Source organism: Stenella coeruleoalba (assembly GCF_951394435.1).
Source record: "Stenella coeruleoalba genome assembly, chromosome: 9".
Classification (NCBI taxonomy): domain Eukaryota; kingdom Metazoa; phylum Chordata; class Mammalia; order Artiodactyla; family Delphinidae; genus Stenella; species Stenella coeruleoalba.
Window position 1 is genome coordinate 55,490,919 of NC_137155.1, and position 25,642 is coordinate 55,516,560.

Genomic DNA, 25,642 nt, shown 5'->3' on the forward strand with positions numbered 1-25,642 from the left:
TCTTTCTGACTTACTTCACCCTGTATGACAGTCTCTAGGTCCATCCACGTCTCTGCAAATGGCACTGTTTCATTCCTTTTTATGGCTGAGTAATATTCCATTGTATATATGTACCACATCTTCTTTATCCATTCCTCTGTTGATGGACATTTAGGTTGTTTCCATGTCCTGGCTATTGTAAATAGTGCTGCAATGAACATCGGGGTACATGCACCCTTTCAAATTATGGTTTTCTCCAGATACATGCCTAGGAGTAGGATTTCTGGGTCATATAGTAGCTCTATTTTTAGTTTTTGAAGGAACCTCCATACTGTTCTCCACAGTGGCTGTACCAATTCACATTCCCACCAACAGGCTAGGAGGGTTCCCTTTTCTCCATACCCTCTCCAGCATTTATTGTTTGTAGAATTTTTGATGATGGCCATTCTGACTGGTGTGAGGTGATACCTCATTGTAGTTTTGATTTGCATTTCTCTGTTAGTGATGTTGAGTATCTTTTCATGTGTTTGTTGGCCATTTGTATGTCTTCTTTAGGGAAATATCTATTTAGGTCTTCTCCCCTTTTTTTGATTGGATTGTTTGGTTTTTTGATATTGAGCTCCATGAGCTGTTTGTATATTTTGGAGATTAATCTTTTGTCCGTTGTTTCATTGCAAATATTTTCTCCCATTCTGAGGGCTGTCTTTTCATTTTGTTTATGGTTTCCTTTGCTGTGAAAAAGCTTTTAAGTTTCATTAGGTCCCATTTGTTTATTTTTGTTTTTATTTTCATTACTCTAGGTGGTGGGTCAAAAAAGATCTTGCTGTGATTTATGTCAAAGAATGTTCTGCCTATATTTTCCTCTAAGAGTTTTATAGTATCCGGCCTTACATTTTGGTCTTTAATCCATTTTGAGTTTATTTTTGTGTATGGTGTCAGGGAGTGTTCTAATTTCATTCTTTTACATGTAGCTGTTCAGTTTTCCCAGCACCACTTATTGAAGAGACTGTCTTTTCTCCATGGTATATTCTTGCTTCCTTTGTCATAGATTAGGTGACCATAAGTGTGTAGATTGATCTCTGGACTTTCTATCCTGTTCTATTGATCTATATTTCTGTTTTTTGTGCCAGTATCATACTGTTTTGATTACTGTAGCTTTGTAGTATAGTCTGAAGTCAGGAAGCCTCATTCCTCCACCTCTGTTCTTCTTTCTCAAGATTGCTTTCACTATTCAGGGTCTTCTGTGTTTCCATACAAAGTGTACAATTTTTTGCTCTAGATATGTGAAAAAGGCCCTTGGTAATTTGATAGGGATTGCATTGAATCTGTAGATTGCTTTGGGTAGTATAGCCATTTTTACAGTAATGATTATTCCAATCCAAGAACATGGTGTATCTCTCCATCTGTGTCATCTTTGATTTCTTTCATCAGTATCTTATAGTTTTCTGAGTACAGGTCTTTTGCCTCCTTAGGTAGGTTTATTCCTAGATATTTTATTCTTTTTGATGTGATGGTTCTTTATTCTTTTTTTAACTTTTTGATTTTATTTATTTTTTTAAAGTTTTTTTAAAATTTATTTTAATTTATTTATTTTTAGCTGTGTTGGCTCTTCGTTGCTGCATGTGGGCCTTCTGTAGTTGCAGCTAGTGGGGACTACTCTTCATTGTGGTGTGTGGGCTTCTCACTGTGGTGACTTCTCTTGGTGTGGAGCACGGGCTCTAGGCATGTGGGCTTCAGTAGCTGTGGCACAAGGGCTCAGTAGTTGTGGCTCACGAGCTCTAGAGCGCAGACTCAGTAGTTGTGGTGCATGGGCTTAGTTGTTCCGCGTCATGTGAGATCTTCCCGGACCAGGGCTTGAACCCATGTCCCCTGCATTGGCAGGCAGATTCTTAACCACTGTGCCACCAGGGAAATCCCAATTTTTTTATTTTAAAATAATTTTAGACTTTGAGAAAAGTAGAAAAAGCAAGAAAGAAATTTCCCATATGTCTTTCACCCAGCTTTCCCTAATGCCAATATCTTACATAACTATGGTACAATTATCAAATTAAGAAATTAGCCTTGGTACAATACTAGTAACTAAACTACAGACATTATTGAGATTTCTCTGGTCTTTGCACTACTGTCCCTTTTCTGTTCCAGGATCCCGTCCAGGGCACCACACTGCATATAGTTGTCTTCTCTGAAATATGACAATCCCTCAATCTTTCTTTGTGTTCCATGACCTTGACATGTTCGAACAGGACTGGTCAGATATTCTGTAGCATGTCCATCAATTTGAGTTTGTCTGATGTTTTCTCAGGATTAGGCTGAGTTACAGCTTTTTGGAAGGAATACCACAGAGGTGGTGTGCCCTTTGCACATTCAGGGATAGGATATCAACATGTCTTATTGGTGGTAATGTTGACCTTGATCACTCGATTAAGATAGTGTTTCTTCAAGGAAGCGTTACTAATTTTCCCTTTTTATTAGAAGCAACTCACTAAGCACAGACTACATTCAAGGGGAGACTAATTAAATTCCAATTCCTGGAGGGAAGAGTATTGAAGAATTTGCAGACACATGTTAAAATCACCACAGAAATAAGCAAACATTTTGAGGAATATACTTTGAGGCTACGCAAAATTCTCTTTAAAGTTTCATCCAATATTTTTAGCATTACTCAGTGGATCTCGCTTGCAACAATTATTACTGTACTGTGATGTTCTAGTGATGATATTCTATTTCTCTCATTTTGTCTGCATTTATTAATTGGAATTCCTCACTGAGGAATTCCCTTTTCTCTCACGTATTTATTGATTTAATCATGTATTTATATCAATGTGAATTCAAGGATATTTGTTTTATCCTTTGGGTTATAATCCTATACTATCATTATTTATTTTGCTGCTCAGATTTTCTGGTTTTGGTCATTGGAAACTCTTTCATGTTGGATCTTGTATCCATTAGCTATGCTCCCTTCCTTCCTTTCTCCCTCTCTTCCTTTCTCCCTTTCTTCCTTCCTTCCTTCCTTCTTCCTTCCTTCCTTCCTTCCTCCTTCCTTCCTTCCTTCCTTCCTTCCTTCCTTCCTTCCTTCCTTCCTTCCTTCCTTCCTTCCTTCCTCCCTCCCTCCCTCCCTCTCTCTCTCTCTCTCTCTCTCTCTCTCTCTCTCTCTCTCTCTTTCTCTCTCTCTTTCGTGCTTGCTTTCTTTTCTTTCCTCTCTCTTTTCCATTTCTTTACATTCTGGCACCATAAGATACTCTATGCTCACTTTTATGTTCTCACAGCTGCAGCCCTGGAATTAACCATTTTTCCAAAACACCTGATTCCTTTTACTGAAGAGTGGTATTTAGAAACCAAGATGTAGAGTTAGATATGTTCATTGCTGAGAGATGTTGCTGCTTCTAGGCCCTCTTAGTGGACAGAGGTAGGATATGTATGTATGTATACTAACCCACGTGTATGTACCTGTATATATGTACTTCTGTATCTGTCTGTGTACATACAAAAATAAATGTGACTTCATATCTCTGACTCCAATTTAGCACAACCAGGTTCATTCTAATATTATCCCCTTTCTTCCACAGTGAGAGACCTTGTTCTCATTAACTACAATTGCTCATTGCTGGTATATAGGAATAATTGACTTTATATATTGATCCTGTGTCCTGAAAACTTGGCTAAACTCACTTCTTATTTCTAGGAGCACTTTTATAGATTCTTTAGGATTTTCTACATAGACAATCATGTTGTCTGCAAGTAGAGAGATTTATTTCTTCTTTTCCAATATGTATGCCCTTTCATTTGCTTCTCAATTTTACTGAATAAGAGGGGTGAGAGAGCAGATCCTTGCCTTGTCTGGCCTTTAAGGGAAAGTTTCCAGTCCCTCACCATCAAGTATGATGTCAGCTGTAGATTTTTCATGATGCCCTATATCAGGTTGAGGAATTTTCTTTCTATTCCTAATTTGCTGAATAATTTGCTGAGAGTTTTTACCTTCAATGATTGTTGAATTTGTCAAATGCTTTTTCTGCATCCATTGAAATGATCAAACAGCTTTTCTTCCTTAGTCTGTTAATTTAGCAAACTACACCCATTGATTTGAATGTTCAACCAGGCTTGCATGCTTGGGGTGAAACTCACTTGGTCCTAATGTATTACCCTTTTTATATTTTGTTGGATGCAATTTACTAATATCTTGGTCAGGATTTTTGCGTCTGTATTAATGAAAGATATTAATCTGTGGTTTTCTTTTCCTGTAATAGCTGTGATTTTGGCACTAATAAGGGTAGGATATAGAGATGGAAGAGGAGCTGGTAGAGAAATACCTCTAAAGATTGCCTGTCAATTTAGAGTCTGAATAAGATGCAAATCAGAGCATCAGAGGAAGCAAAGTGACACTTAAAGATATAAATCTAACAATGTAATTTTTAAAACATGGATTTTAAAAACTGAAATATATGCACATATATTTTTATGTATACATATTCATACATATATATATATACAAATAAAATTAGTGTTCAGACCGAATTCTGTCCTTTCCTGAAGGGTTTGGGAACTGCTGACTGGCAAAGCCTAAGCCTTCTTCTCCCTATGCTACAATTAGAACAAAGTTGGCCAAGGTCCTTCTGGATCACCTATTGCATTATGTTGACAGTAATGTCAACTGCACTCTCCTGAGACTTACTAATTAAATTTAAAAGTTTAATCAAAAGAAAAGCTATGCATTTCCTACTAATATGCTGACTTTTTGGTATTGGGATGAATTTTAGCTATACTTTCAGAATAAGCTAGGGATGAGTACACAAGATACACAATGAAATGGATGTCTGGGATGCTCGAATAGAAAGTGAGAAAATACTGGGTGTTAATAAATATTAGTTGGATAAATATATATATGTAAAGCTTATTATACTCTTCGAATGATTTTTCAAGCATAACGCTACTCAAACTTCCAACATTCTCTATTTAGCAAACCGAAATGTGAATTTTTCTTAAACAGTCTCTTTCTCTTTGACTTTCTACCCATTTGTGTCCTAGATGAAAACACCCTGTGAGTTTTTGGTTCATCACACTTATCCTACACGTTGTTTGTCCAATGTCCAAAGTGATACTTTATTTGAACTTATCTCAAGAGACAGCACACTGCCATTGGCCAAGAGTGAATGAGATTAGAGTCTGCACTGCCTTCTCTCAGCTTCAAATTTAGAACAAGGGGGTTCTCAGTCTATGAGTGTGGACTCTTTCCTAAGACCAATCAACAGTGACAATTTGGTCTGGGAACCTTATGTGGTGAGCCTAAAATATCTGCATATGAATAACAGCCATGATTGTTTGCTTCCCTCATGCCAGGTACTATGCTATGCCTTTTATATATTTATCTTACTCAGTCCTCACAAACGGCCTATGTGATTGCCGTCAATAGCCATCACCCACCCTTTTTTTAAATGAGAAGACTGCATCTCAGGCCAGGAGGTGGTGGGCACCTGAGATAATAATTCCCCCAGTGATGCCTCAAATCTCCAGCCTCAACAAATTTTTTATCATTGAGGTCAATCATGAGCCAGATTCATTACTGAGATTTGCTATTTTGAGCATATATGTGCGTTGGGGGTTGGGGGAGATGCAGGTAGGGAAGGAGGGGGCTAGAAAGTGGCGTTCATCGCATGCCAATATCAGGTACTGTGCTGGAAACTTTATATTATCTCATTTAATTTACACAAAAATTCAGGTATTATCCCCACTTTACAGAGGAGGAAACTGAGGCGTAAGGCTTAAGAGCAGCCTTCACACTCAGGTCTCTCTGACTCCAACACACAAGCTCTTTTGACATACGCAATGTGCTGCCTCTGGATTTCTTCTTGATTGAGAAAATGAGCCAATGGCTTAGATCGCCACTGCAATTTTCTACGTTATCCATCTGTTGAACCCTGAAAATTGGCTTCCAAATTTGGAGTTGTGAAAACTTTGGTGGCCAAATAGAATCCTTCTTCCAAACACCTGGTATTAGTTGTGCCCAAAGAAAGTTTACAATAGGAGCATCTATGTCTTTCCAGGATTATCTGTTGAAATCTCTATCAAGTTAGACATTGATAACTCTTTGCCAAGAGACTATAAAATCCATGAGCTCAGGGACTTTATTCACTGTTTGTCTCCAGTACCTAAAATATTGCTTAACATAGAGCAGGAACACAGTAAATATTTATTGGGAAAATAAGTGTTTTGAGGTACAATAACCCAGCATTTAGCTCACAAATACCATCTGTGATGTTGCAATAAAGAGCTTCTTCCCTGTGGATATGTCTTCTATCAATCCTAAGGTCATAGCCTAAAGAGAGAACTCTTTCCCCAAACAGTAGGACAAGGTGACAGCAGAAGAAGGTACCCCAGCAATAAGTTTGCAGCATAATGCCTGAAACATAGTAGATGCTCAAAAAACGTGTAGAACAAATTATTATTATTTTTCCTCCATGTGCCTAGGTTAATCATATGCTGTTGACTCAGGTAAACTCTACTTACTCTTCTAGGCCACTGGCTACAATTTTACAGGTTCTTGAATTATTATCACACCTATTTACTTGAAATTCATTTTCACATGTATTGTCCCCTCTAGAACCTTGTTTTTTGTATACAGGCTAATTATTAGTCTCATTTTACAGAAAACCTTCCCAGGGTCATAGCAAATATTCAATTAGAGGTTCTTTCTCACTATTTCTCTTTTTTTTCCAGCTTTATTGAGATATAATTGACATACAACATTGTATTAGTCCAGGATGTACAACATAATGATTTGATATATGTATATATTGTGAAATGGTCACCACAATGAGTTTAGTTAACATCCACCACTTCACATAACTACACGTTTTTTTCTTGTGATGAGAACTTTTAAAATCTACTCTTTTAGCAACCTTCATATATATAATAAAGTATTGTTAACTATAGTCACTATGCTGTACATTACAGCCCCAGGACTTAATTAATTTATAACTAGAAGTTTGTACCTTTTTACCACCTCACCTATTTCACCCACTTCCCATGCCACCCCACCTCGACCTCAGGCAAACCACCAGTCTGTTCTCTGTTTCTATGAATTCAGTGTTTTTTAATTCCACATGTAAGTGAGATCATATGGAATTTGTCTTTCTCTGTCTGACTTATTTCATTTCGCATAATGCCCTCAAGGTCCATCCATGTGGTCACAATGGCAGGATTTCCTTCTTTTTTTTTTTTTTTTTTTTTTTTTTGCGGTACACGGGCCTCTCACTGTTGTGGCCTCTCCCGTTGCGGAGCACAGGCTCCGGACGCGCCGGCTCAGCGGCCATGACTCACGGGCCCAGCCACTCCGCGGCATGTGGGATCTTCCCGGACCAGGGGCACAAACCCGCGTCCCCTGCATCGGCAGGCGGACTCTCAACCACTGCGCCACCAGGGAAGCCCAGGATTTCCTTCTTTTTAATGGGTGGATCATATTACATTGTATATATGTATCCACATCTTCTTGATCCATTCATCCATCGATGGACTCTTAAGGTTGCTCCCATGTCTTGGCTATCGTAAATAGTGCTACAATGAACATTGAGGTGCAGATGTATTTTCAAGATAGTGATTTCATTTCCTCTGGATATATACTCAGAAGTGGAATTGCTGGATCCTATGGTAATTCTATTTTTAATTTTTTTGAGGAATCTCCATAGTGGTTACCATAGTAGATGCACAAATAGTAGCTGCTCAGTAAAATGTAGTTGAACCAATTATTAAAGAAAAGCTACATTTATTTAAGCTCACTCTTAGTCAGACATTCTACTAGCTTTATCTCATAAAAGCATCCTGTGGTAGACTCTATAACAGTTTCCATCTTACAGAGAAAAGAAAAGTTCAGAGAGGTTAAGTAACATGCCCAAAGTCATATAGTGTGTATGTGGCAGAGCTGGGATCAAACCAGGACAGGCTGATTTCAGAACCCTCAGAAAACTTCAGAGCCTGAATCACCCCACAGCACTTGGTGACCTTGCCAATCCCATTCCTTCCTAAAGGCCTTTGCTCTTCCCTCCCCCTGGATCTTTGCATGGCTGCCTCCTTATATCACTCAGGTCTGCCAGTGTCACTTCCTCAGAGACACCTTCCCTGACCCTTTCCCCAAAAGGGTAATTCTCTGCTCTGTGATCCTGTTCGATTACCTCACGGCATGAGCCACCATCTTACATTCTCCTGTTTGATTTGATTATTGTCGACTCCTCCAACCAGAACTTGAGCTTCGTAAGAGCAGGGACCTGTTTCTGTCTTGTTGGTCGCTGTGACCCACAGTCTGGTGCTGAGCCTGGCACATGAAGGCACTTCCTAAATAGCTGCTGAGTTCATGAATCAGCACCGCAGGCCAGGTAACTAGGGGTGTGTTAACGAGGACAGTACTTTGTAAGGCCAGTCTTTAGAGATCACCTGGTATGTGACTGGCGTGTATCTCCAAACCTATTCTCATATCAGTGCTTCTTCTCCATCGCAGGCAAGAACATTGATTTCTGCATGGGCCATTCAAGCACATTTTTCCACGCAAAGAGGAAAGCTCAATGACTTAATGTTTGTCGGGTGCTTTATAATCTCTCCAACAAAGATACTCTGCTGAATAAAAATCATTTGCATCCCCCTCAGACTGGAGCCATACATACTCAGTTTCTGCAAGACCAAAATGTCAGTTGCTTGTAGTTTAAAAATGTTTCTCAGCAGACAACCCAAAGCTTTATGTATCATACAGGATAAAATCCAAGGGAAAAAAATTTATTACAGAAAACTCTCTCTGGCCTGGGTCCCACATTTGATGGAGAATATTAATAATGCTTGAACTTAAGTCTCTCAGTTTCCCCGACATGTGTCTGAGTGAGTTTGAAGTATGTGACATGCATCTTGTTTTCGACCCTTATAAGTACGTTTATTGTCAGAAGAATTGTACATATCTCCAAGCAGACAGACCTCACAAGTCGCTGCCATGTTTGTTTCTTCAGAAAGTTTGGCAGCTCTGATGACATTACCTTCCTCTCCATCCTCTCCAGCTTTGCATTTTCTGACCCAGTCCCTTGGAGCTGCTCTGATTTCATTCACTTCGAGATGCTCTTCTCTCTGTTTAGAATCCCTCTCCCTCTGCCTGTGTCTAACTGTTAATTCTTCTTAAAGACTTGGACCTAATGTCCCACCTCCCCTTGCCGGACATCATCCCTCAGGTTCACTCACTCGCTCATACTCCCCAGGTTAAGCCAGGTACCCCTCCTCTAAATTCTGAAAGTACTTTATGCAGACCTGCATTTAATTACTCATAATTAATTACTCATAATTAATGGATCCTGGCATGTCTACTTTATTTATTTTGTATACCCAGCACATCACTGAGGGCTGCACATGATAGTGCCTCATGAAGGATTGGGAGCTGAACTTACGCTGAATTTACACTGGTTCCCTCCACCCTGCCTCCACGTTATGTTAAGTTGCCTCAGAGGAGAAAAATCATTTTCTTCTACTCATTCTTCAGAAAGCTGATTTCACTCATAAAATAAGAAGGCCAGGTTTTCAGTTTCTGGCGTCACTCTCCCAAATCTGTCTCATGATCTACAGTCACCTAAAGTAGCGGTGGGTGGAGGTGATGGTCTTGGAAACAAAGAGCACCTTTGCCTCCAGAGCGTGAAGGCATCCCTCAGACAGAAGCAGGGTTACCCACAGACCAAAAAAGGACCAGCAAGGCAAGGATCAAGGAAGACCTAACTTCCTCATCCTTGTCCAATCTTCTTCTGAATAGAAACGTATACCTCCAAATACAAGTTTTCCCTTTAAATCACCATAACCATTTCCAAGATATAAAGGAAATAGCAGTTGTGTCCTTGGTAAGGTGTGACTACATAGTAACAGGACCAATATTCATTTGTGGCTTGAGGAGTGATGTGCTCACATGGTCACTTGACAAACGTAGTCTATTACCTTGTGATATCACAGCTACAGGGAAAATCGATGCACCTTCTCCTACATGCACTACTGCTATTTTAGGAAGTAGTTCAAGAACTTGTCCATCTCTGGGCCCATGTAAGACATTCCATAGTTAGTTTGGCAAGAGTTTACATCTGGGACCCTGGCTAAGCTCTGCAAGGTCAGGAGGAATGACTGTGGCTCTTCATGTCGGCACATCCCTCATCACTCCCTAAACACTCTGGGTCACGGGGCTCGTCTGGAGGGCCGTGTGCCTCTTACAGACTCCAGTGAATCTCAGGGTGGGCCTTCTATCCCAGGACGCACGTTCTCTACTCTAATATCTACACATGTATTACAGGCTGAGAGGCCGTGTCAGACTTAGAGCCCACGAATTCCTTACCTGCCCTAGTTTACCTGCTGATCCTCGGGATCCTTCAACAGGGCTCAGTGGTGAGATACTCACAACCACCTGCCTCCAGTGTCGATTTGGACTTCCAACTTGCCGGTACCCCGGGCAGCAAGCCTTCCTTCCTGAGAATCTCAAAATGAAAAGTGATGTGGGATTAAAGAAAAAGTGACTTCCTTCCCTGCCCCATGTTTTTGATACTTAACCTGGTCAATATATTTTATCACAGTTAGTCTCGATGATGTGACCTCACCATTAGACTACAGCAAGTCCGAAAATGCAAATAATGTTCCAAAGCTATTAAAGGAAGTTCCTTAACCTGAAAAGAATATGACACCAATGGTTCAAGAAGGAAATTTAGTGGGATACCACTTCTGTAACTCAAGAAGTAAGATATCAACAGTAAGAAAGGAGAATGCCAAAGATGGAATTTGTGCGTAGTCTTCTACTTTGCAGACTAGGGTGGAGATTGAGAAGCTTAAAGACTTAAAAGTCAGTTCCACTTTGAGGGTTAGAGGAGACAGGCTGGGTAGGAAACCGCCTCCTTTTTCAAGTCTTTACCAAGTGCTCTTCTATATGGGGTCTACTGAATTGAATTTTTAAAAACTCTTAATGTCAAAAGCATAACCTTCTTACCAATCAAAACCTTATGGCAATCAGCATAATTTACAAGAGACCACAGGTCTGTGGTCTCAAGGATCAGCTAACAGGTAGCATGTAACAGGTGTGATGGCCATGATGTTCTGGGCTACACATATGCTTATATGTGTATCTTTGGGCTGTTTTTTTTTTTTTTTTCAGGAATAAGTGAAATAATGGAGAGGAAATTTAAAGCTGTAAAGCATTCTTTTAATATAAAGGATTCTATTATTAGTAGTACTCGGGTTGTTATAACCGGTTAAATGAAACACATTGTTATATCTAATATGATGTTGTAAAGGATTTACATTGATTATTCGCTCAACAAATATTGTCTTTCACCCGGTGCTAATTAGCGCCCTAGGTGCTGGAGATGCAGTGAGAACAAGGTATGGAAGATCCCGGCTCTCATGGAGCCTACATTCTAGGGTCAGGGATAGGAAGAAACAAACAATAAAGAAGTAAATATTTACGTGAATATGATAGCATCGCACAGTGGCAAGAACTAGAGTGAAAATAAAATGAGATGATAAAGCAAAGGGTGACAAGACGAAGAGTGATTAGCAGAGGCCACAGGGGTCAGAGTAGCTGGTCAGAGAAAAAGCCTCACTAAGGAGGTAGCATTTTAGAGGTGACTTAAATGAGGAAGAGTCAGCCATGAAAAGATCTGGAAGCAGAGTTTTGCAGGCAGAAGGAATAGTAAGTACAAAGGCAGGAGCGTGTTATAAAAACAAAAAGAAAATGAGTGCGCCTAGAAAATAGGGGCCAAAGGTGAGAGTGGTCGTCAGGTAAGAACCACATCATGCAGGACCTGTGGCACGTTTGTCGTGGACTTCCTCCATCCTTCTCTTCTCCCCACCCTCCCTTCTTTCCTTTCTTTTCTTTGTTGTCTGGCCAGTGGCTGAACCCTTTTCCTATGTTTTAGGAATTTCTCAGCTTCCAAGTCTTTATGGGAGGCATAATGCATCTTGCTGTAAAACTTGAAAACATGAAAGACTTGCTCATCCAGCCTCACTTGCAGCTAGGGTGCTGGTGCATGACCTACATTCAGCCGGTCAGATGCACAAGCCCCAGTCTTTAAACTGGGAGTGATGCAAAGAAGCACAAATCCTGGAGAATCCACCTGGAGTTAGGTGATGCCAGCATCGTATCAGAGTAGGTTTCCAGGGACAGTAACGGCCACAGTTTGAGAGTAGAGTCCAGTGTCTTATGCAGGGAGGCAAGGGGAGTGGTCATGCACACAGTGGCGTGTGGTGTTGTACCCTGGCAGGAGCAGTGTCCTCACTACACAGCTGGTGGTGAGCTGTTGGCTGCGGTGCTGGCTCCACCTGGCCTTCCTTGCCCCTGACTGCCTTCTGAGCCTGCTCCTGCAGCTTCACTAGGGTTTCTATGCTTCCCAGCCCGACTTGTTCCCAAGTCCTTTCAGTGACTGTCTTTGCCGCTTAAATCATCCAGAGTTTACTTTCGCTTGCAGCCAAGAACTCTGACTGACACAACATGGGAAGAACTTTGAATTTTATTATAAGGACAGTAGGAAGCCACTGAAGGGTTTTAAGCAGGAAAACAACACAGATAAATAAGAACGCTTGGGACTTCCCTAGCGGTCCAGTGGTTAAGACTTCACTTTCCAATGTAGGGGGTGTAGGTTCAATCCCTGGTCAGGGAGCTAAGATTCCACATGTCTCACATCCAAAAACCATAACATAAAACAGAAGCAACATTGTAACAAATTCAATAAAGACTTTAAAAATGGTCCACATCAAAAAAAAAAGTCTTAAAAAAGAAATAAGAATGCTTGGGAAGAATTCTCGTTTAATCTTAGAACTTCACTGTAATTCTCCTAAACAAGTGGTTTGTTTAGGGTTTTTGGACATCCTCATTTGGGTAATTGACCAGATTTGTCTTTCCTATGTTTCTCTGTTAGAAAACAAGGAGTCCAAGTCAGGGCCAGTCCATCATGGAGGTGGATTACTCTGGCATATATTTTGAGCCTTTATCCTTGGCTCCCCATTGCCTCACTCTTTTCTTTATCCTTCTTATCCCTCTTTCAAAGTTATACTGCTTTGTCTTCCTGTGCTTCAAATTCTTTGTGGACAAAAGCTTTAATAGGACCTCACGGAGAAACCCGAACGAACTTTTTGGCCAGCCCAATATATCCCATGCTACCTGATACAGTAGCCACTAGCTGCATCTGGCCATTTCCATTTAAGTTGTAATTCATTAAAATTAAATTAAATTACTATACGACCTAGCAATCTTACTCCTTGGTTTTTGCCCAGAGGAGCTGAAAATTTGTGTCCACACAAAAACCTGCACACGGATGTTTACAGCAGCTTTATTCATAATTGCCTAATTTGCTTCAAGCAACCAAATTCCTTCAGTAGGTAAATGATAAGCTGTGGCACATGCAGACAATGGAATATTATTCAGCAATAAAAGGAAATGAGCTGTCAAGCCATGAAAAGACATGGAGGAAACTTAAATGCATCTTACTAAGTGAAAGAAACCAATTTGGAAAGGCTACACACTGTATGAGACCAACTCTGTAAGATTCCAGAAAAAAGGCAAGGCTATGGAGACAGTAGGGAGATGAGTGGCTGCTGGAGATTGTGGTGAGTAGGTGGTAGAGAGAGGAGACAAGATGAGAAGGCAGGACACAGAGAATTGTTTAGGGCAGTGAAAGACCTCTGTAGGATACTATAATGATGGATACTTACTTTACATTTCTCCAAACCTACAGAATGTACAACACCAAGAGTGGACCCTAATGTAAACTATGGACTTTGGGTAATACTGATGTGTCGGTGGAGGTTCAGCAATTGTAACCAATGCACCACTCTGGTGGGGGGATGCTGATAATGGGAGAGACTGTGCATGTGTCGGGGCAGAGGGTACATGGGGAATCTCTATAACTTCCTCTCAACGTTGCTGTAAACCTTAAACTGCTCGAGAAAAAAGGAGATCTAAAAAAATTAAGTTAATTTAAAATTCAGTTCCTCAGTCACACTAGCCACATTTCAAGTGCTCAGTAACCACATGTAGCCGCCTATTAGATAGAATAGATATAAAACATTTCCATCATCTCAGAAAGTTCCATTAGATAGTGCTGATATATGCTACAGTACAGTATACTATAATATCATTTAATATAATAAATATCTTTTTTGTTCTGCTGACTTTCATAATTTGTCAATTGAAGGCTGAGGCCCTCTTAGGGACCTGTGATGGCAAGGGTTCTAGAATGCTGTGTTTAGCACAAATCACACACGAGAGCTGAAACAGAAGGCTTATCTAAGGCTTATCTTAAAAACTCTCCCCACGGCTCAGGATGAAGGATACTTGCGTGGTGATGTGCACTGAAAAGAAATCTTCAGGATGCTGTCTCCAAAGAACAAACTTTAAGGTGGGGAGAACCATATCCTGAGCATGTCTGGGCATCATATGGGCTCTCAGAAGAATACAGGGGAAAAAAGAGAGGAGCTCAGAAACTGCCCCTTTGGTCTGCATGACAGTGCCTTTTCTGAGGGCAAAGCAAACATTACAGTGACCTCTAACAGAAACAGAGGTTGCAGTTTGATAACTTAGTAAAAGTAAGTGGTTATTGCTTTACAAAATCACCTCTTAGAAAGCAAGCTGAGGTCTCTATACCAAAATGGAAAAACAACTTCATTCTCTCCCAGTGGTTAATAATAAATGTTTTCTTTATTAGGCAAAATGCACACAGAAGTATTGTTTTTTCTGTTGCTTCCAGGTTAGCAAGGCTGGGACCTGTTTAGCAATGTCTCAGACACAGGAGGATGAGCCACGCAGGAGCGAAGATTTTTCAGAACAGCAGATTTTCTTCCACCGGTGAGCTTTGGGCAAGAGAAGGGAGCTCATGGGACAGCTATCAACTCAGTAGCAGCCTGCTGGTTTTCTTCCCCTCCTCTGGGGAGCTATTTTCTCTGCAAAACTACTGTAATTTTAATGGGCTGCCATTTGCTCATTAAAGTCATCTGGGAATTTAGTCAGCATATGGACCACAAAATAGGACCCTGTATAATGGTTAGGATTTTGTCGTTTAACAAAACATTTTATAAGCTCAGTGCATACCTATTAACTAATAAGTGCTCTTCCTGGGACCCAGCAGCCTGCCCTGTGGCCTGCCCTGTAGGGCACTGACTGCTGTAGGTGAGTTACAGAGAGATCTTCTCCCAAGTTCTCATTCATCTTTATTATAACATTCAAATAGCAGATGATGCCTAATCAGTCACTGTTAAATTCCATCCCTGGGAATTTGACCAGGCTTGGCTTCTTATCATTCAAAATCTTCTTGAGGGCTGTCTCCTTTGGAAAAGGGAGGCCCTGAGCTTCTGATCCCATGGAAGGATTTATTATCTGGTGAGAGCAGCAGAGTGTGTGTGTGTGTGTGTGTGTGTGTGTGTGTGTGTGTGTGTATCACTGATAGAGCAGTTCCTAAATGCAGGTCTATGAACTGACTCCATCAGAATCTCCCAGAATGGGTGATTAAAAATGGGCATCCCTAGGCCCCAGCCCAGACCCACTGAATTACCTTTAAGGGCAAGGCCCATAATTGTTCGACAACTCCTGCCCCCAGTTTCTTTCTGACACACAGCCAGCTTTAGGAGACATTGGGAAAAGGGAATACTCACCAGACTGAAAGGCATGCACTGTGTCCTCATAGTGGAATAATTAGGTTGAAACAGGAAAAACAAAAATTAAACATAACACAAACTCCGTTGCACAGCCACAGAATGCGTCTTGGAGCCTAACCACCCATTTAATAAGCATTGATCACAGAGGTGAAAATGGAAGATGCAGCACCATCTATCACCATGCTTAGAAGATTCAAAAAAGGCACCACTTATTGACAGGCTTTGTTTTCTTGACTTTTATTAGAATTTTTAAGCACCTTTTGCCTCATTTTACCTTCATTTCCTACAGCTATGCGAGAGGGGCCTCCCATAGCTCTAGATTCCAAATAAAGCATGACTCAACCCTGAGAAGAGCCTGGGGAGGAAAGGGGAGCCTGAGACCCCAGTACCAGGAGGCAGAGGGGCAGCCATGTTCCTGTTACAGCGGGAATGAGCAGGGGGTGGGGAGGGGCGAGGACCCACACCATGGGTAGGTGAGGGAATGAACACATGAGAAAGCCTCCACCCCCCTGACTGCCTTAATTGTGTTCCACTGATATATATCCCCCGGCTTTGTCTAGTATCTTTTCATCATAAATCTAACAAATCTCAAGTCAACATGTCTTAAAATGTGTTAAAAAGGCACCACTTTTGGAAGAGTGCTTACAGGGAGCAATGATTTCTTTTTTCACCACCCCTAGTTTTGCTTCTGATTGGGGTTGGGGGCTGGGGGGACACACCCCACAAGTTCCTAAGAGCAGAAAATTGTGACAGAAGGAAACGTACCGGTGCTGTCCCGAGCTCAGAAATCAGCGACATAAGCTGTGAGATGTCAAGCTTCTTTCTACTTGTCTGGCGACAATCACGGTATCAGCTGACAGTTTCTTGGGGCTGACAGCTCAGGTGCGGTGCTCAGTTTTTTGCAAGTGTTATCACATTTGCTCTTCACAAACACCCTATAAGTTAGGTGTTATTATTATCCCCATTTGAAAGATGGGAAAATGAAGCTTAGGGGAGTTATTATTTGGAAATAATTTTCCAAAGTTATAGCCCCAATATTTCAGTCAACCAATGTTTCTACATTCAAACAATACCTTCTGGAACACTGCAGGCACCGAGAGTTCTTTCCTAGCGATGGGAATAGCCAAGAAAGAAGAAGACACTGGTATCTGCAGCCAAAAATGGGCTTCTCCCATTAACCAAAAACTCTACAACAAAAATCAAGCCAGTTCTGATGGACTAAAATAAAATAAAGCTTGTTTAGAACATGAGACATGAAAGCTGCTTTAGCCCAGTAGATTTGCAGATGAGTTCTGAGTCCTTCTAGGAACTGCTCCATCTTCCCCGGATTCCACCCCTGCTCCTTGACAAAAACAAAATCAGAATAAAAATGAAAAAATAAAAATATCTTTACTTTTTTCCTCAAGCAACAAACCTTTTTCTAGAACTTGTCTTCTCTGAAAGCTAAGCCCTCCCAGGGAGCATCTAAGATCTTGGACCCCTTCACAAAAGGCGATTGATGATTCAAGTCCCAGCCCCCCACATTCCTTGGGCAGCTTTTTCTTCGGGGGGGAGTCCCACCCACACTTGAGCTTTCTCTCAACTTCTCCCTCTTGGATGCCACACCTCAGAGAACGTCGACATTCAGCAGGAGGCAAATTCGAGGCCGGAGGGGTTTCTGAGAAGCTTGCTATGACCCAGCAGCACATCAAAGAGTCGACATTTGCCCTGCACAGACCCTTCATGCCCTTTCCAACAAGCATCCACCCACTTTCTCTGTTGCTTAGTATTGATACTTAGTGAGCAGTGACAATGCGGCCCAAACAATGAGAAACACAAAGGCTTCTTTACCTTCCACCCAGTGCCCAGTGTCCTGCAGATAAAAATAACAATGGCTGCCATTCACTGCACCCTTACCATGGTCCAGATCCTGTGCAAACCAACTGACATTTAACCTTCATGACAACTTTCGTAAGTGGGAAGGCATAGGCAGCCCCATTTTGCAGATGGGAAAACCGATACTCAGAACCTTATCAAGCTAGTATAAGGATGTGCTAAGAGCAGCGGGCTCCAAAGCCCAAGCTCTTAGCTAGTATACAATAATTCGTCCTACTGCTTAGTAACTGTTCTTGGCAGGGACAGAGGAAAATATGGGCTTTGAGTGGCACACACTTCCTATTCAAGTTATCTCCCATCTTGTTTTGTTGGACTGATAGATACTTTTTAAGGCAAGTCAACAAGACGGAAAAAACGTACATGACTCTAAAGATTGTGTTGATAGTATGGTACTTGCAGTCGTTTTGCCTTTAGGCAAGCTTTGCAAACACTCTAGAAAGGGAAGTAGTGAAGGCAGAGAGGCAGCGAGCGACAAGAAATACCAACGAAAATTCAAGTCCTTTCACAGACATAGTCAGAACTATCTCGATAAAGTGTAATAAAATCAAACAGCATGCCAGGTGGAATTCGAGGGGAGTTTTATTTTCTTCTCTATACGTATTGTCTACAAGTGCCTTCCAGCATTTCCAGGTCTGGGTCAAAATGAGAAAGAGAAGACCTTGCAGTGATCACTCTAAGGCTAACTTTGTTCACCTTAAGTAGCTATTCTTTATTCTGACATTGTTTCCTTCTTTTTTCAGTATTACGATATCCTTTCTTCTAAGAAGGGATGATGATAGAAAATGTTCATTTTCTTTCTCTCTTTTTTAAAATTGTCTTTATTTCTCACTAAATATAGAGTAGGTCACTTCATTTCAGTTTTTCAAAAAAAACCTTTTAAAAAAATTTTATCACTTAAGAAAGTCTTGGGATAACTTTTCAAAATTTTTCTTCTTAGCATGAATTGTTTTGTAAAACCTAATAAGGTTATTTTAAAAAAATAAATTATAAATTTTTAGGGGAACCACATATACATACCTATCCTCCTTAGTTTAACTTTATTTTATAATTTTGTTTTAATCTGTCCACTTCTGATTCTTTGTATCACTTACCATCACTGAAGAAGAGTGTAGAAAAGCAAAATTGTTTCTTGGCAATGTTGAGAGATTTTAATAACAAAGGAATAACTAGATGCATCAATAGGTCAGATGAAATTTAACAAAATAATATTTTAAAAGTATTTTTTATGAGGCCATTAAAATCATTTATTTATTGGGCAACAAAAGATATTTTTTCTCTGTTGCAGAAGTGAAACTTTAAATATATATATATATACATATTAATATATATGTATTGCTACCAAAGTTTAGGCTGCAGCAAATACTATATATCTGATAATAAAAAAATTTTAAAGCAAATTATCTGGCCTCCTGGAAGACAGCCTGACACTCAAGAAACAAAAGCTCTATTGTGAACAGACTCTATTTCAAAAGCAGACTGAGGGGGGATTTGGCAAAATGTAGTTTGGGCTTAGACTAATTTCACATTCTAATGAGAATCTCCAGATAAAAGCTGCTTTATAATGGCTGCTAAGCAGTTGGCAGATTAACAAGATTCAGACCATACAGAGCAGGAATTTGTCATGTTTGTCATAAGACCATATGGCTAGAAAGAAACTGGAAGAGTTTGGTTTAGCCTGTCCTGGAGGTTTTGGGGGTGGGGGGGAACAACATAGTTAAGAACCCCAGACAAATCAGAGTATCACACAGCCTAGTGGCCTTCACACAGGGAAATCATGCAAGGTTCACGTGTAACCTCTTGCAGCTCCTTTCAGTGTTGGAAAAGTTTTGTAGCCATCAAAATTGGGTCCTAGGGTTTGTGTTCATTCTCTTTCCTTCAGTCTTCAGAACTGCTGCACCAAATGGAGAAAACATGGCCAAAAAAAGAACAGGACAGGTTTTAGAGATGTGCTGTTTAATATGGGGGCCACTAGCCCCTTAAAATTCAGTTATATTAGTCCCATTTCAAGTGCTTAACAGCCACACGTGGCTGGTGGTTATCATACTGAGCAGCACAGATAGAGAACATTTCGGTCATGGCAAAAGGTCTATTGGGGGCTTCCCTGGTGGCGCAGTGGTTGAGAGTCCGCCTGCCGATGCAGGGGACACGGGTTCGTGCCCAGGTCCGGGAAGATCCCACATGCCGCGGAGCAGCTGGGCCCGTGAGCCATGGCCACTGAGCCTGTGCATCCGGAGCCTGTGCTCCACAACGGGAGAGGCCCCAACAGTGAGAGGCCCACGTACCGCAAAAAAAAAAAAAAAAAAAAAAAAAAAAAAGGTCTATTGGACAGCTCTGCTCTAGAGTCAAAGATCCTGCCACCATGAACTTGAGCTACTCTCAACTTCCTTCTCTGCACAATTAGGAAACTAATATTATCTGTCTCACAAGAATGTTAGGAGAATCCAATTGGAAGAGTCCTCTGTAAGCTATAAAACAAATACATGTTAGCTATTTTGATAATGATGATGATGATGATGATGATGAACGGCTTCTGTATAGGAAGCCATCATATAGTTAGAAATGACAGCAACCTCAGTCTTCACTCTCCCATGTAGGACACCTCACCTCAAATCACAAGTAAATTCCAGCTTATTACAGGAAATGAAGAAAACACATTCTCAGTTTTGAGCAACAGCCTAATATTCCCTCGAACCAGCTGTTAACTGTGAGAGTATAAGGGAAAGAGCATGAGATTCGGATTCAACAGATCTGAGTCATTTGGCTCAACTGCTTATTAGCTTTGTGCCCAAGGACATGTGTCTAAATCTCTGTGAACTTCTGTTTCCTCATCTTAAAAGAGGAGCAATACCAGCACCTTCGCAGTGTGTGGTGAGGTCAAAAAATGCCCGGGTCAGTACCTGGTACTTAGTAGGTGCTCAGTAAACGTTAGATTGCTTCTCTGTAGTGACAACGATTTGTTAGCAACAAAAACAATGGTTTCTAGATTTATTTTCTCTGTTATGCTTAATCAGTTATTCCCCTTTTATACCTGCTGGACAACGTTCTTTCCTGAGAAGGCTGCTCTGTTTATTCTTCCAAAGCAATGTGAATCACAGTCTCCGCTTAGAGACTTACTTAGAATGAACATCTGAGCCTTATTTTCCGTGTTAGTGCTGATAATATCCTTTAGCAGAATGTCAACACTTGAAAGACTTCATTGTCAGCTGACTGTGGCAGGAGAAAAGGAATCTTCAAAAAGCAAGAGTGCCCTCCCCCGCACCTGCCAAGAAAACAAAAAACTGAAGCCCGAAGCCCTGTCTCCCAGGGTGAGCAGCTGCTCTGGGCCCCAGCACTTGGCCGGCAGCTACTTAACCCTCCAGCGGAGCCCATGATGGGTCTCTTCCCGCCCCTGGTCTCCGGACTTATCAGGAGCAGACATCTGCAGCCTGGTCTTCGGGGACCACCCAGAGGACAGCCAGAGAACCCTGGGGCTCCCCGCGAATTTGCAGAAAGGTCAAGAGTCACTTGCTCCAACCAGTTCACTGAAAGCATCTCAGGGAGACCCGGTGGAAAGGTCATCTTAAGATAGTGACAGGGCACAGCTTGAGGGGGAAAAAGAGGAGAGGACAGAAGAATTTCTTTTTTAAGTAGCAAAAGTCCATCTGTTTCTGGCTCAGCTTAGACTTTCGAGTCTGATTTTTATTTCGGTGGCATCTCCTTGGCTTTTCCAATTCCTGTCTAAATCACAGAATGTGTCCATTGTGCCCTTCTGGGCTTGCGTATATGTGCCACGGAGCACAACGCTGCAAATGCATTTTCTCACTTCATTAAACATTGCTTTAAAATAGCATCCAAATGTCCGCTCTCCCCTTCGCGTCTAGAGGGGATTGTGTTTCTCCCCACCACCACCACCCCCCCACCCGACGTCCCCAGTGGGGACAGAAGTAATGCCTAAGTCCAAGCTGTGATGTTTAATATTTTTCAGTTTCACACGTTAGACTTTGCAAGCTGATCATAGGGACAGGCTGGTCAGCCCTGCCTCTTCCTGGAAGCGCCTGCGTCGTCCGGGGAATGTGCCATTCGCCTTGCAAAGCTCCAGTCTCCACTGCAGCAGCTGAAACCGGCCTAACCCCCCGGGGAGCCCTCTCCACTTCGCTGGGTGAGGTGCTGACTCTACCTCCCACAAGCAGGCCAGGACGCATTCTGCTGACTTAAGAAGATGCCGCGTAAATTAGAACTCATGTAACCATATGGTTCAAACCTGCGGGTCATATTTTATACACAAATGGCTGTGACAGGCGGTATTTTTGTGCTGACAAGTTGTATTTCATCCATGTTTACTTAGAATTCCATGCTCTCATTAAAAGCTGAGCAATAGAGCTTTATCACATTTGTATGCAAAGTTTGATTGAGTTTCCTTCCTATTAAAAAAAAGAAGAAGAAGAAGAAAAAATCACCCAGGCCGCTTTTGCTTCCTCCTTAACTCTTATTATTCAAGTGTTTGGTGCTACAGTAGTTTCAGATGTTCTGACAACAGGAGTTTAAAAGGAGTCCTGGAGCCCTGGCTTCCAGACCAACCAGACTTGAGTGTGCTAAACAGCCGTTTTATTTGGGTACCCAAAATAGAAAGTGCATTAGTGTACCAACCACCCAATGCCGGGCAAACTCTGGACGTTTGCACACAGAACCAATGGACTCAACCTTCCTGACTCTACCTCCTGTAAGGTGGTAAATAAGAGAATCTCCAGTGCAGTGATCAGTAACCTACAAGGCCTCCACGTTGAGAGAGAAAATAGTAAAATGCCAGCTGGATCATTCTACAGCCTCTGGTTCTTAGAAGACAAGCCTTAGAAAAATACCTCTCAAGTTTACTAGAATTCTGAATAATTAGTTTTCTTGCAATGAACATGTGTCCTTCCGTTTGAAAGGTAATATTTGATTACTACCAAAAAAAGAAAGATGCAGAAAATACAAAGCAGATGAACTACCTGTCATCCTGATACCCAAAGACAAGCACCATTAACACTTGGTTGTATTTTCTTTTAGTCTTTCCTGCATATCTGTTTATTGTAACCTTTATTTGTGTGTGGGGAGGGGTTAAAAGGGATGATGACATTGCTGTTTTCAGTTTTGACTTAGAACAGATTCATATACAACTTTGTATCCTTCTTTTCAGTTAACATTATAACCCAGGAAGCATTTTCCACATGATTATAAACTTCTCATAAGTAATCATTTTATGGCTGCAAAACAAGTAATACATTTTAAGGGTACAATTTCCAACTCTATTAGGTGCTGTGAGACGTAAGTATATGAAACCAAAACTAAATGTAGGTTCTCTGAGGGCAGTGATTTTTGTCTTTTTATTCTCTGCAGTAACCCTAGGACTTAGACTAATGCCTGGCCCATGATAGGGGCCCTTTACTACATAAGAATAAACATGGATGAGTATGTGGAGTCCTAGAGACCACATGTGGGGTCCTAGAAGCATCTAGGACCCCCTCTCCTAACCAGCACTGCCCCCTGGTTTGCTATGAACTCACTCTTCATGGTGATTGACAAGTAGCTGCTCTCTGCATGCTTTGATTTCTTCTATGATCTGTTGCTAAGACACAAGTAAGAGTAAATATATGATTCATAAAAATAGCAATATATTTTTGAAAGCACCTGTTTCCCATTTAACTCCCCCACAAGCATGTTTTGAAAACTACAAGGAATCTGAGAATGCTTCACATTGTTTCTCGAGTTCTTTTAGAAATTAGGAAAAAACACAAGTTACAAAAAAGCCATCTCTGTGATCCTCTGATCCCCAAATATCAAAATATGTTGGCCATTCTGTATAAACGGATAAGAAAAGGATCTAGTTTAATGCAAAAATAAATTATAAAAGATACATTATTTTGTTTAGCCAACAGCTTTGATGCCCAAGAAAGCAAGTCGAGACTTAGCCCTGCCCTGGAAGTATTTGTGTAAAGTTCTGGTAAAGGTGGTATCTAGTTAGGTTCTAGGGTCTCATTCCCAAGAATGAGGGCAAGATCAGTGGTTCAGCCCCAGGACCAGAAACGAATTCGTGGAAAATTTCAAATAACAACTGGGCAAAGCTGAAAGGATATTTTCTGAAATGCCTCTACCTAATGGAAGGACCCCATGAGCAAAAATAGATTTTTGCTTATCTGAAAAAATAATTGAACTTATCCTTGTATTATACCAAGTAATTCTTAGTATACTGTATGAAAGTACTGTTCTACTTCTTTTTTATTTTCACTCCTCCAAAACCTAAAGATATGTATCCTTAATAATGTCCACAGACCTATTGTACGAGCACAATTTGACCTTGAAAACAAATATAATGCGGGCAAGAAAATTTTTTAAATATCGTCAGTACCATTTAGTCTCTTCCATCAGCTCTGTCCTGGGGAAGGACGTGAGGACGTGCATTGCCACAGTCTCTCTTTTCTCCCATCCCAGAGCTATACTTCAGACAACTGAGGGAGTTTCTGAGGCTACAGCAAAGGTGAACAAGAGATTAAAGATGGAACCCCTCGGGGAAGGCTAAAGGAAGTGGGGAGATTCAATGTGATAAAGAAGAGGAGATAGAGAACATTTTCGATTTAAAATTTTATCTTTAATTATGTGAAAGGATGTTTATGCAAAGAGGGTGACCTCTTTTTCCCATCTTTTCTGGGGCAGGTCAAAAGAAAATGGACTTAAGCTGCAGCAGAGTGGGTTTAGGTAAGACAGAAGAAGGAATTTCCTGAATGTGGAGGTCGTTAAAAACTGAAATGAGTTACTAAGGGAGCCTGTGGACACTCTTCCTCTGGGGAACATTTAAAAATAAGATAAATTTTCATCTGTCCAGGAGGGTTTAGAAGTAATCCAACCAGAAGGCCTCTCAAAGCATTTTCCAGCCCTATAACCTGAGAGGCCAAATTCCCTCCAATTTTATTTCTACAGTTAACTAGACGTGAGACGGATGCCTGAAGCAGAATTCAGGGTTTCAGATACAGTGACTAGAGTCTATTGCTTTTTGTTCTATAACAAGACACCACTTTGCATAAAAGACTAAAGCTATAATCTTTCCTGGAAACCACATCAAGAAAACCACTCAAAACTCAAAATTTGGCAAATTAACTACTGCTCGGACACCTTTGCTTTCATCCTTAAGAATACCAAATACCGTGCCCTTCCCTACGCCTTTTTGTTCCCTTAGGTCTACTGAGCACACCTCTCCAGCTTTTAAGTTTATCTTTCCCAGGCAGTCATTCCAAATATTCCATTTTACAACTAGTGAGTTTCTCCAAACAGTCTTTCGAAACCTAACCAAATATTTTCCCAGCAATTATTTGGCTAAGTTTCAATCTGAGATATACCAAGCTAAAAAACAAGCTTGCCTTGTGAAAAGTTCTACTCAGGCACATTCCTTTCTTTTCATTTTTCCTGAGTTTTTAATCAAGCCACTTGGTGGATTTCCACACGCCCTCTGAGGATGGAATATCCTGACACTGTTGGGCGCTCATATAATACTCTCTCTTGTAATTCACCAGCTTTGTTTGAGTTCCATGGTTTGCCTTTCTTTTGAATGCTTCAAGTCTCCTTTGTTTCAGGCTAGGAATTTTCAATTGATAATCAAGCCCTCCTCCCCGATCACTGGTACCCCCTCCTCTTCATTCTTAGCTTACATTTTTTTTTTTCCCCTTCAGCTTCTCCGGCCTCCTTCTCACCACCTCATGCCTGCCGAGGCATTTGTCAAAAGTTCCCTCTGAGTTCTCCAGTCCCTTTGTCCAGCGTGATCTCTCTGAATTCAAGTGTGAAGAAAAAGACTTTGGCTTAGGTAAGAAAAGGGGAGACTGGACAGCGGGAAAGGAAAAGAGCCACTCTGAGCATTGGGACCAGATGTTTTCTAGCAGTTATCTCTTAAGCAGAGAGAGAAAAGTGCTCAAGAACACATTTGGTACATGTCATGGCAGGATTTGGGCAAAAAGAGATAGATGACCTCCTAAAAAGACAACATGAATTTATTTATAGGTTGGGAATTAAAATAGATCGTATAACTCACAATATTCATGACACCATCAAATGTCTACTTCGCGTCTGGTTCTAAATTAAGGTGACCAAATTACAATGATCAAAATAAAAGAAAATCATCATTATTTTTACTCTGTAAAAGCTTCCCAGA

The 25,642-nt window shown here is 41.0% G+C and overlaps 1 protein-coding gene across 1 annotated transcript in view; it reads left to right on the forward strand.

Moving 5' to 3' along the window:
- Positions 1–25,642, forward strand: part of LOC307191369 (uncharacterized protein) — a gene marked incomplete at its 3' end in the record, with an annotated part of 547,413 nt that overhangs the window by 505,864 nt on the left and 15,907 nt on the right. The window contains exons 18-21 of the mRNA XM_079931381.1: positions 14,285–14,360; positions 14,709–14,806; positions 24,157–24,198; positions 25,167–25,297. Coding sequence (XP_079787507.1) covers positions 14,285–14,360; positions 14,709–14,806; positions 24,157–24,198; positions 25,167–25,297 — 347 coding nt within the window. The remainder of the gene's footprint in view (positions 1–14,284; positions 14,361–14,708; positions 14,807–24,156; positions 24,199–25,166; positions 25,298–25,642) is intronic.